This window comes from Apis cerana, linkage group LG12 (genome assembly GCF_029169275.1).
Source record: "Apis cerana isolate GH-2021 linkage group LG12, AcerK_1.0, whole genome shotgun sequence".
Taxonomy (NCBI): Eukaryota; Metazoa; Arthropoda; class Insecta; order Hymenoptera; family Apidae; genus Apis; species Apis cerana.
This window is the reverse complement of record NC_083863.1, coordinates 9822938-9835470: the sequence shown is the minus strand read 5'-3', so window position 1 is coordinate 9835470 and position 12533 is coordinate 9822938. Positions and strand designations below refer to the sequence as shown.

Sequence of the window (12533 nt, the reverse complement as noted above, 5' to 3'; positions counted from 1 at the left end):
ATAAAAATAAAAAAATTAATTTTTTTCATTCTAATTCTATTATTTGAAGTATTGTCATTTAAGTAAATTATAGCTTTAATAATTATATGATACAATAATTATATATAACGTAATTATTAAAATCATAAGTTCAATTAACATTTTCAAATTTTAAATTATATTTAAATTTTCAAACGTTATTTATTTATCTTAATCAGGAGTAAAAGTGAAATATAATAAAATATATTATAATTTATAAAAATTATAAAACAAAAATGTAAAAAATTTACTATCATGTATATATATTATAACTCAATATAATTTAATAATACAAAATGCATATAAAAATAAAAATAAAAATGATCAAAGGGAATAGAAAATTGTATATTATTATTTATAGTACTTTGTTTACTTCTCATAATTTCAGTCCTTATGTTAATTAACAACTTTATACGCAATTCATATTTATTATACAAGTTAACAATAACCAATTGAAAATATTTTTAAATTTAGTGATTTTTTGAAGTTAGTTCAATCAAAATTGAACCATATAAAAAGATTAAATGTAATATACATTTTTAATTCATATAATGATTTGTTGTAACAAAACAAAAAAATTTATATTTTTAAATTTTTATATAATGAAAATCTTATTAACGACTGCATATACTATAATAATATGTATCTGTATCATAGTTAAGACAATTCTTTATTTCTCAATATGAGAAAATTGCTATTTTATGAAATGTTAAATGTATGATCTCACTCTGGTTTTAGACGGCATTTATCATTCATACAATGATCTTAATAATTTCTAAAATCATATTTTTTATAATATGTTATTATTGTTTCAAATTTTTAATAATTACTAAATACTAGAGTATTTATGTAGCTACACAAATCTTAATTAGTATAATCATGAAGTAAATAAAATATGAGACAGTTGTCAATCGAATAGTTAAAGTAATAATATTTAAAAATATTCATAATATATTTAAGAACATCATAAATATTTTTTGTAATGAATTGCATATGCAAAACATATCTTTATAATACATCATTGTATTTTGTATATAAATCAGATTAAATATTTTTAATAAAAACAACCATCTCATTTGAATTTATGTATCACAGAACAGTTTTCTGCTTCTAAATATTTAATTCAGAGTTGGGCAAAATATAATCTGATAAAAATTATAATTAATATAAAATCATTAATGTAATTAATGATTATCAATTAATCAATAATCATTAATTAAAAATTATAATTAACAATAGTTTTTGAGGCTGATAAAATCAGAAGATAGTTAATAGTTATTACTCGCGAAATGATATACTAAATATTTTTGAAGAATATCTATATTATTAAATTATATTATTTTTTAGAGATATATGTTTTACATATAATTTTAATGTAATTTTTACATTTCTTGTTATACTTTTCTTATATTATTATTTTTTGAAATTTTTATGAAACAATATATTACTTTATATTATTATATAAAAAATATTTTTATATAATATATATTCTTTTTGGAATTTTAATCTAATTATTTTATCAGGAATTTTTTAAATAGTAATAGATATAACCAACTTTCCTAATATTACAAAGATTAAGATATATATCTTGTAAATAAATAGATTATTTGTTCTACTAAATATTAAAATAATCTTTAATGATCATTAAATAATTACAAATTATTGATTTATGATTATGGATTACAAGTATTGTGCATAATTATCTTATATGTGATATTATTATTTGATTAATGATGATAATTATAGTGACTTTTAATAATAAATTATTTAAAAATCACTTCAAAACAATTAATTATTGCCCAACTCTGGACTGATTGAATAACATTATTTTAAAATTTTTAATGATGTTTGCAATACCAAGCATTAAGAAATGTTCAAATTCTTACATAGAAAGTTGAAAAATATATGCTGCAATTGATGCTAAATTGAAGTTGACTTTTTACAATTGTTTACTATTAATGTGGAGTATAAAAAACTATGTACATTAATATATTCTTGAAAATCGCCAAAAAAATTTTATCCACATATCAGCTGAATAAAATGAATAAATAATTTATCTTTATGTTTATATAAATATAGGTGGACGGGATCAAGATTAAACTTTTTACTATTTAAATATGCATGCAATATTTTTATTATATTTTATTGTTGAATAAAAAATAAAATTTAATACTATTTAGATTGTAATTTTAATATAACATTTATAGCTATAAATGATATTTATATAATTAATTTGATAGAATAGGTTAATTTGGCAGTCTTGTAAAAAGTATCAATAATATTTATTTTTTCATAGACTGATAAAAAAATTTTTGCTATAGTTATTTCAACAATACTTTTTATAAAAGACTTTCAATATTCTAAATTTTTCTGTTTTCTTATAATATGATGTCTTAAATATATTTTATAAAGAATAATTAAAATGTTACTTTATTTTTATATTATAATCATTAATCTTTATATTTTGTATCACATTGATAGATAAGATAAAGTTTACCCGTCCACCATTTGATATATTAAATGTTTGCAATAATTTTAATCAGTATATGCAGTTATGCATGAAGCTAGTGTACCATTTGAAAAATGATCATTCATTCTTATATCATTTGTACAATTGTTAGAATGACACAGTAACTTACAATAAAGATATACTTTACAGTTTAAATATTTTGTTACATTCAAAATCATTTCTCATAATGTACGTCATGTCTTTTTTAAACGACCAACAATCCATTCAAGACCTTGATAAAGCCTAAAATATTATAAATAATCAATAAATTTTTTTCGTAAATTAATAAAATTATATTTTTAATAACAAATTCTTGTTTTACCCTTCTCCTGTAAGTGCACAACAGCTTTGTATGTGCCATTGATGTTTCTTAATGGAAGTTAAATCTAGTTGTCTAGAGATTTCAGCAGCTGTCATGCTACCTTTTAAATCTTGTTTATTAGCATAAACTAAAACATTAGCTTTACTTAATTCTTCATGATTTAGCATTGAATATAACTCTTCTCTTATTACACAAAGTCTTTCTCTATCTGTACTATCTATAACCATAATAATAAACTCTGTATTAGTATAATAGGTAGACCATGCAGCTCTTAAACTTTGCTGTCCACCCAAATCCCACATTATGAAATGAATATTTTTCCAAACAACTTCTTCAACATTGGATCCAATAGTTGGTGATGTATGAACAACTTCATTCATTAGGAACTGGTATAATATAGTTGTTTTACCAGCATTATCTAATCCTACCATAACTATTTTATGTTCTGAAAAATAATGTAATTTAATTATAATTAAATTGATAAATTATATAATTACATGATTTAAATTACTTTTTTATATGAATTATCATTTATTTAAATATTTTAAATACTTTTTTCTAGAATGTGAAAGGAAAATATATGAATAATATATATTAACATATGTTCAAAGTAAAAGTATAATAAAAATTTTAAGAAGTTTTCATAATATAATAATTACAACAAAGAATAATTTTACTTATTATTTTATTGTATCATTATAATTAAATTTTTGATAATTAAAAAAAGGTAAAAATATCTGATAATTAATTAAAATTATTTTATTAAAATGCGTTTTAACACATAAACAATAAAAACATAATTATGAAATTATTTATAATTATTTATAATTCTTATTTATATTCTTATTAAATTATATTTAAATAAAGTTTAACATTTATGAACTATTTTTATATATTATCAAAACAAAAAAAAAGCAAATATTATATATATATTCTTATATAATATATATAATAAGTAATTATCATTTTTATATTTTTATATTGTTAAATATGAATCTTTCCAATATTATTATTTATATAATATTATGCACAAAGCATAATGATACAATATTGTTGTTACATATGCTGAATTTACCTTCATTGCCAAAGAGACTCCACAATTTTGAAAATAATAATCCCATATTGCTTAAAACATTAAATCACTCAATGTTAATATTTATTTAAACGTATTTCTGTATAATGTATTCTATAATCTTTTTCTCGATAAAAAAGATATATGTATTTGATTTCAGAAATGGAATATCTCATTGTCAAAGGGTTATGTACACTTTTTTATCAAATTCTTTTTCAACATATTTATGATAAATTCATTATTAATATTTTATAACATGAATTATATATCTAAGAAGTGTTGCAAATTGTTAAAAATACACTAAGGATAACCCAAAAGTGAAAGAAATATACGAAGACCTTCCCTAATCTAATCAAGCAAATCGAGACATGTTGCGTTCCCAATTAAAACATTCGTACGTGCGATGTGTCCAATCATTGTTTAGTATTAACCGAAAGTAATGTCAGTCTTGTATATACGTATACTGATTGGAAGTATAAAATTCACAATTGAAGGCGCGTAACATATAAATTTATTTGAAATGGTTAGTTATTGTCACATAATATTAAAATAATTAAGTTGATTTTGCTGAATCATTATCTATATTCTTTTCAAAAAACAAGAGAAATAAAAATAAAAATCTAGAATAAAATTTATAAGTAATTATAAAAATTTTAAATATTTATCGATAATAAATATTACTATTATTTTTTAAAATAATATTAAAAAATAAATTAAAAAACATTAAATATTAAAAATTGAAATTATCGATATAATACAAAATTAATTTGCAATAATAAAAACTTTGTTATATTATATAATAGTTTAATATTTTGATATTTTACAGATTAAATTATTAATATCAAATTTTTAAATAAAAATTATTAATTAATCAATATAATTAGTTTTATTCTTTCCTTTATACATTATGATATTTATAATATAAAGTTGCTAATATAATAGAAAAAAAAACTTTTTTCATAAATTAAATTTTTAATAATAAATTTAATAAAAAATAAAATAAAAATAAGAATATTCCATTAATTATTATATTACGTTTTTAATATATCTAATTAATGATAAAATTATGAAATTTTCATAACAGTGTTTCCAGTGTGTAACAGTGTGCTGACCTTGCTGGGCGTTGCGATTGGCTTACGAAACGTCGGCTGATTTCGAAGTTACTCCAATATGAATGTTCGTTCATTCTTAATCTTCGTGGTAAAGCGTTCGGCCACTTGTTGATTCTTCAAATTATATTACAAAAAAGAAATAATACATCACTTTTTAGAATCTTTGAAAAATTATAATGAGTAAACCGTAAGTACAAGTTTTGTATTATTTTCAATAAATTAAAAATTTAGATTTATAAAAACTTGATAATTTGATTCATGTAATTATTTTTTGTTAAAATAAAATTCAATAGATAATCAATAATTAACCAATAATTAATTAATCAATTATTTAAAAAATTAAGAAAAGTAAATAGTATAGATAGTACATATATTGAAAATGAAAATGAAAATAAAAATGAAAATTGAATTAAAAAAATTTTTTTTCTTATCATATTTAGATATTAAAATATATATATTTCTTAAATAATATATTTTTTGTGATATATAATTTAATAAAAAAATATATTTTATATTATAGAAGTGCTGATATTGCCCTTATTGGGTTGGCTGTTATGGGTCAAAATTTGATCCTAAATATGAATGATCATGGATTTGTTGTATGTGCCTATAATCGTACAACAGATAAAGTTAAATCTTTTTTGGAAAATGAAGCAAAAAATACAAAAGTTATTGGTGCATATACATTGAAAGAAATGGTAGATAAATTAAAATCACCAAAAAGAGTAATGCTTTTGGTAAAAGGTAAAGTTCTATTATAAATTTTATTTTAAAATTATAACTTGACCTTGAGATAAACTATTTGTTTTAATTATATGTTATTTAAATGTTTATATATAATAATTATATAATATAAAGTCAATATAATAATAATAATTAATTAATATACAAATTCAATTTAAATATTTAATATATAATAAATATAATAAATAATAATATCTTTAATAATATATATATTATTTTAGCTGGTGCAGCTGTGGATGCATTTATTGAACAATTGGTACCTCTATTATCTCCTGGAGATATCATCATTGATGGTGGTAATTCTGAATATCAAGATACTGATAGACGAACTAAAGAGTTAGAAAAAAAAGGAATTTTGTTTGTTGGTAGTGGTGTTAGTGGAGGAGAAGATGGTGCTAGATATGGACCATCTTTGATGCCAGGTGGTAATCCTAAAGCTTGGCCACATATTAAACCCATTTTTCAGGTTTAGTTGAAATATGATTATTTATTTAAAAATTAAATATATCATAGATAAGATTAAGTATATATTGATAACAAAATATTTTTTTTAGTCAATCTGTGCAAAAGTCAATGGAGAACCTTGTTGTGATTGGGTTGGAGAAACAGGTGCAGGACATTTTGTAAAAATGGTACACAATGGCATAGAATATGGTGATATGCAACTTATTTGTGAAGCATATCATATTATGCGTAATGGTTTAAAACTTAATCCAGAAGAAATGAGTCAAGTCTTTGATAATTGGAATAAAGGAGAACTTGATTCATTTTTAATTGAAATTACTCGAGATATTCTTAAGTACAAGGATGAAAAAGGATATTTATTAGAACAAATTAGAGATACAGCTGGTCAAAAAGGAACTGGAAAATGGACAGCTATTGCAGCATTAGATTATGGAGTACCTGTAACTTTAATAGGAGAATCAGTTTTTGCTAGATGTCTTTCTGCTTTACAAAGTGAAAGAATAGAAGCAAGTTCAGCATTAAAAGGTCCTGATGCTATATATCAAGGTGACAAAAAACAATTTCTAGAGCATTTGAAAAAAGCTCTTTATGCCTCCAAAATTATTTCGTATGCACAAGGTTTTATGCTATTACGGGAGGCTGCAAAAATTCATAACTGGAATTTGAATTATGGTGGTATAGCTCTTATGTGGAGAGGAGGATGTATTATAAGAAGGTATATGTATATATTTATATTGAAATTTAATATTAAATAATAAAATATAATAATAAAATAAAATATAATAAAATAAAAATAATAATATAATAATATTAAATAATAAAAAAATTTTAATAATATTTTATCATACTTTTATTTTTTAGTGTTTTTTTGGGCAATATAAAAGCAGCATTTGAAAAGAATCCAAAACTTTCCAATTTATTATTGGATGATTTTTTTACTAAAGCAATGACAGAATGTCAAGCTAGTGCTAGAATAGTAGTATCCACAGCTGTAACATTAGGTATACCAACTCCAGCATTATCAACTGCTTTAGCTTTTTATGATGGTTATAGAACTGCAAGACTTCCAGCAAATCTACTTCAAGCTCAACGAGATTATTTTGGAGCTCATACTTATGAATTACTTGGTCAAGAAGGAAAATTCGTACATACCAATTGGACTGGACATGGTGGAAATGTATCTGCTTCTACATATGATGTTTAATAATTATCATTATAATTTTTAATAATAATGTATATATAGTTAATATTATATATGATAAATATATTTATATATATTATATTCAATAATACATAAATGATTGTATAAAATCACTGGAAAAAATTTTGTTTAAAAAAAAATAAATTTATTAAAAAAATATATATATTAACATACATATAAATTATTCATTTTCTCTTATTAAATTAATAAATTGTTGATTTTTGAAATATTGTTATTTATTCATTTTTTGTTTTTTAATTGTGTATACTAAATTATCTTATTAAATTATACAAAATAAAGATATATATATACAATATAAATCAATCAGATTTAAAAAAAATATATATTTATATAAAAAAGCAATAATAATTAGTAATGCATATCTCTTTTATATAAAAAAAGTTTGTATTATAAGAAAATAGTAAAGCATAATTTGTCAAGTCGTTCAACAAATCTTGTGAAATGTGGAAGTAATTTAATCTAACCTAGCTGTTGTTACAATTATTAATATACTACATTTCCATTAATAAGGTATTGATGTCATTTTATAATTTTAAGAATATTTTATTCAATAAACATTTAGTTTTTAAACATTTAATTTTAAACTGAAAAGTTAGTAAAAATGGAACATTTTGACTTAACAATACTGATATCGACTAAAATGGAAATCCAAGTAAAAATAATTTCGCGCCATGAGTCATCAAAGTCAAATAAAACTTCATAAATCTAATAAATATACAACTAATATAAATACTTAACTAGATATCTTTTTTATTTTATTTTCTTCTAAATTAAAATATATGAAATATATATAATTATGCTTGAAAGAAATCTATGTTAATAATTTAATAATACAATTTAATTTATTTTGAAAAATATTATATTTAAATAGAAATGTAAAAAAAGTTTATGCTATGATATAAAAATAAATTTATAATAGCATTAAACATATATATATAATTAACACTGTATATATTTTGATAATTAAGATTTGAAAGATATTATTGAGAAAATGATATCATAGAACCCTATTTCAGCCGTCCCTGAAGCGCATCGGCTTTACTGACCGTAGACGGGCGACGTAGTCTGCATCATTCATTTGCAAAATGGCTGACCATAGGGAAAGGGATTCATATTATTCGCAAACGGATTTAAGATCAAAAAATGATGATCCACCGAATTCACGTTTATTTGTTATATGTCACAAAAGTCTGGAAGAAGATGACCTCAGAAAAGCCTTTGAAAAATTTGGAAAGATTGAAGATATTTGGGTGGTTAAAGATCGTATTACAGGGGAAAATAAAGGTAATTCCTCTTGTCTACAGAAGAAATCAATAAGACTTTACTTTATTTTTTAATATTTTTTGTATATTTTTAAATTTATTTATATAATTTTTATTTATGAAAATTGTTTATATGTTTTTTATATCATTCAAGCATTTTAAAAGTGATTCATTGTTTACGTAGGAGTTACATACATTAAATTTTCGAAAACATCAGAAGCAGCTTTCGCATTGGAAGAAATGAATGGAAAAATGTTGGGTTCTGTTGGAAGACCTATTAAAGTAATGATTGCATCAAAGTAAGAATTTAAATAATTAATAAGACAAGAAGAATTAATTTTTAATTCAAAAAAATCTTTTAAAAGATAATTCTTTTTTAGTATACAATATTATTGATAAATATGAAAATGAAGACAATTGTTTCAGCCGTGATCAAGGGTCTGTCAGAGAAACGAATGAAGAAGAAAGATGGGTTCGTTTGTTTTGTGTATTACCTAAATCTATGACAGATAGTGAACTTCAACAAGAATTTTTAAAATTTGGACCTATTGAATATGCAACAGTAGTTAAAGATAGAAACACAAATGAATCAAAAGGCTTTGGTTATGTAAAATTTAAAAAAGTATCCAGTGCAGCAAAAGCATTTGAAGAATGTGATAGAAAATATAAAGCTGTATTTGCTGAACCAAAAAAACCAAAACCTGAACATATTGATGTAAAATATAATAATGGATTATCTTCTCATTATGATGGTACTAGTGGAGGTTATAGCTCATCAAATTTTGGAAAGAGTAGTATTAGTTTAGAAATTGCCACAAATTATCCTAATTCTGAAGGTTATACACATTTACAAGTAATTGCACATCCAGCATTAAATCAAGATCAATTATGGAAGTTGTTTGACATTGTACCTGGATTGGATTATTGTCATTTGAAAAATGATGTAAGATACAGAATGCCAAGAGGTCAGGCTGTTGTAGTATATTCTAATCCTAGTGCAGCAGCATATGCAAGAGAAAAATTTCATGGTTTTGAATATCCACCTGGCCATAGGATGATAGTCAAACCAGATTTATCAAGTGCACCTCCAAAAAATGCAATAAAACCTGGAAGTTCTGGTGGAATTGCTAGTGCTAGAACAGATTTAGCACATTTAGCTGAAACTATTGCTCAAGCTACATCTTTAATTCAAGCTGCAGGATTAACTGCACCAAGTGAGAAATTATTTTGTCTATGTAATGTAATAATGTATAATATCTTTATATAATTATATTTTTACATAATTAGGTTTAGAGCATTCGATGTGTGTTAAATTACCGCCTGTGCAACCAATGGCTAGTATAGATGCAGAGGTTGCTAAAAGATGCTTTATTGTATGTGGGCCTCCAGTACCTCCCATATATGCTATGAAGGATGCTTTTTGCAGATTTGGAAATCTTATAGATGTTTATATGCTTCCAGGAAAAAATTGTGGTTATGCAAAATATGCTAGTGTGGAAAGTGCAAATGAAGCAATTGAGGTATGTTTTATCAATTTATGATAATTTCTAAATAAAAAATAAAATTAAGTAGGCTAATTAATTCATAAAATTATACTGTTTTATAGGTTTTGCATGGACAAGAAATTTGTGGATCTCGACTAAAAGTATTAGAAGCAGAAGAGCGCAATGTCGGTGAAGATCGAAGAAAACGATTACGGACGGACGAAGATGAAAATTAAATTATTTTTGTATATCTCGTAAGTAAATCGTCGAATACAAGAAGAAAGGAGGGAAAGAGAAAGGCATTTAAATATTAACACCCTGACGTTGTAACTGACGATAACTTTACTTAAAAAACAGGAGAAAATGTAATTTTTCTATTTGTCTTCACAGACTGACTGGTATACACAAGCTGGACGCAATAAAAGAGACGAATTTTAAGACTCACTTGACCACGTCGGGCCCGCATCCAAGGAAACTACTCCAACTACCTACTTTTAACTACCGCTTACGTTCGCGATTTCAACGTTACTGAAACTTTAACGCTACTTTACTTTATCCTTACATGTCGTTACACGTATACACACACACACATGACTTTCTGATTTTATTATTTTATGAGGCCTGTGCGAAAAGTGAAAAAAAATTAAATTAATTTAAAAATTCATTTTATAAATATATGGAACATATAAAATTAGTTAAATTTTTATAATTAATTTAATTCCTTCCTTTAATATAAGGAAGGTATATGATGCAATATATTCAAAGTGCGGATTTATTGTTGTATGGTAATATAATATAGATTAATCAGAGGTAAGAGGTAAAAGGTCTCTCTTTCAATGCATATATATTTTTGTATTAAATTGCAATTAAAGTTTATTTAAACAAATTAAAAAAAAATAAATTAATTCATTTTTAAATTAATGAATGATTAATTAATGATTAATCAATAAATGAGAGAAACAAATAAGTTTCTAGAAAGAAAATAAAATGAAATTATATTTTATATCCTTGTTTATAAAACAAGGATTATATTATTATTAATTATAATATTAATTTTAACTATTCGTGCAGGCTTTAAAATATAACCTATGCTTTAGAATTAATAATATATGTTTTTGTTTATTATTTATATCCGATAGTATAATTCTGTATAATTCTTTTATTAGCTGTAATATGTATGAAAGAAAACGTAAAGTAATTTATTTCTTGTATGTATTTCAAGAAATATTCGAATTTCATAATGACAAATAATAATATATTTCATAGAATTAAAATTTCAAAATAAGATTTATTCCATAGAATAATACTTATTTTTGTGAGTATTTTGCAAATGTAATTTTGTATGTTATAATATAGTATTGCATAAAATATAAATTGAAATTATATTTTTTAAACTATAAATATAGTAAATGCAAATGTAAAAAATATTTTTATGTGCAAAAGATATATTTGATAAAAGTAATATTAAATTTTATCATAGGTTACAATAAATTTAATTTTAGTTACACAATAAAATATTTAATTTAATTTTAATATTAAAAAGATTTGGAAATATTTCATTATCAGTTTTTTTTAAATAAAATTAGTTTTTTTAAATACACAATTACAGATGTAAAAATAAAAAAAAAATTTTGAACATTTTCTATGGAAATATTACAAGTAAATCTTGTTTTGGAATCAATATTCATGTGTATAAATGTATTTGCAAATATTTTAATATGTTAGTTTTTACATTTAGATAAAATTTCTTTTAAAAAAAGTACATTTTCTTAGGGAATTAATATGTTCATGATCACAAATCGTGAAATACCAATATATAATTAACGCACAACATGAACATTTTATGATGGACATTTTGTACATGTATTAGACTGTTCTACTCAATGACTATACGCAATGATGTTTTAGGAGACTGTAACTGACTTGTTTGATGATATTAAAATACACATTGAATATTCAAAATCTTACACTGATTTTCACTTAATTTTTTTTTACACAGAACAGAATATCTTACTTTGCATTATATATTCATAATTTACTAATTTGATATATTTTTTCTTTTATCTTCCAGGATATCTAAAGGATTCAAAGATGTGTACCTGTGATGACTGTGATATAGCAGAGTAAGATATTACTACCATTGTGTATATGAAGCTTAAAATATAAAGAATAAATTATAATTTTATATATTTTCTCCTTTTTATTACTGAACGAAGATTTATATCAGAGGATTATTGTATTTGCACTCATTTATGCATTTCACTTTTATACTGCACTTTTAAAGTATACGATGTTTATAATTTATTTTTTGCATATTTCTTTG

General features: G+C 22.4%; 3 protein-coding genes across 6 annotated transcripts; 2 read left to right on the top strand and 1 right to left on the bottom strand.

Moving 5' to 3' along the window:
* Positions 1-1624: 1624 nt before the first annotated feature.
* LOC107998351 (ADP-ribosylation factor-like protein 5B) lies at positions 1625-4065 on the bottom strand. Its single transcript, XM_017057558.3, has 3 exons — positions 3925-4065; positions 2850-3294; positions 1625-2770 (listed from the first exon to the last, which is right to left on the bottom strand). The coding sequence occupies exons 1-3, from the start codon at positions 3968-3970 to the stop codon at positions 2722-2724; spliced, it is 540 nt and encodes a 179-aa protein (XP_016913047.1). The 5' UTR covers positions 3971-4065; the 3' UTR covers positions 1625-2721.
* Positions 4066-4307: 242 nt separating this feature from the next.
* LOC107998382 (6-phosphogluconate dehydrogenase, decarboxylating) lies at positions 4308-7604 on the top strand. 2 transcript variants are annotated; one of them, XM_062083128.1, is made up of 6 exons: positions 4308-4444; positions 5006-5220; positions 5554-5777; positions 5999-6243; positions 6332-6957; positions 7104-7604. In XM_062083128.1, the coding sequence occupies exons 2-6, from the start codon at positions 5210-5212 to the stop codon at positions 7444-7446; spliced, it is 1449 nt and encodes a 482-aa protein (XP_061939112.1). In that variant the 5' UTR covers positions 4308-4444; positions 5006-5209; the 3' UTR covers positions 7447-7604. The 2 variants fall into 2 exon arrangements, with proteins under 2 accessions (XP_061939112.1, XP_016913121.1); XM_017057632.3 differs by lacking the exon at positions 4308-4444 and adding an exon at positions 4478-4559.
* Positions 7605-8487: 883 nt separating this feature from the next.
* Positions 8488-12399, top strand: LOC107998362 (RNA-binding protein 45). Of its 3 annotated transcripts, none has more exons than XM_017057585.3 (6): positions 8488-8748; positions 8911-9025; positions 9153-9940; positions 10014-10246; positions 10333-10464; positions 12282-12399. In XM_017057585.3, exons 1-5 carry the CDS (start codon positions 8550-8552, stop codon positions 10444-10446), a joined length of 1449 nt encoding a protein of 482 aa, XP_016913074.1. In that variant the 5' UTR covers positions 8488-8549; the 3' UTR covers positions 10447-10464; positions 12282-12399. The 3 variants fall into 3 exon arrangements, with proteins under 3 accessions (XP_016913074.1, XP_016913076.1, XP_061939115.1); XM_017057587.3 differs by lacking the exon at positions 12282-12399 and adding an exon at positions 10601-12177; XM_062083131.1 differs by having other exon boundaries at positions 8509-8748; positions 10020-10246.
* Positions 12400-12533: the final 134 nt, after the last annotated feature.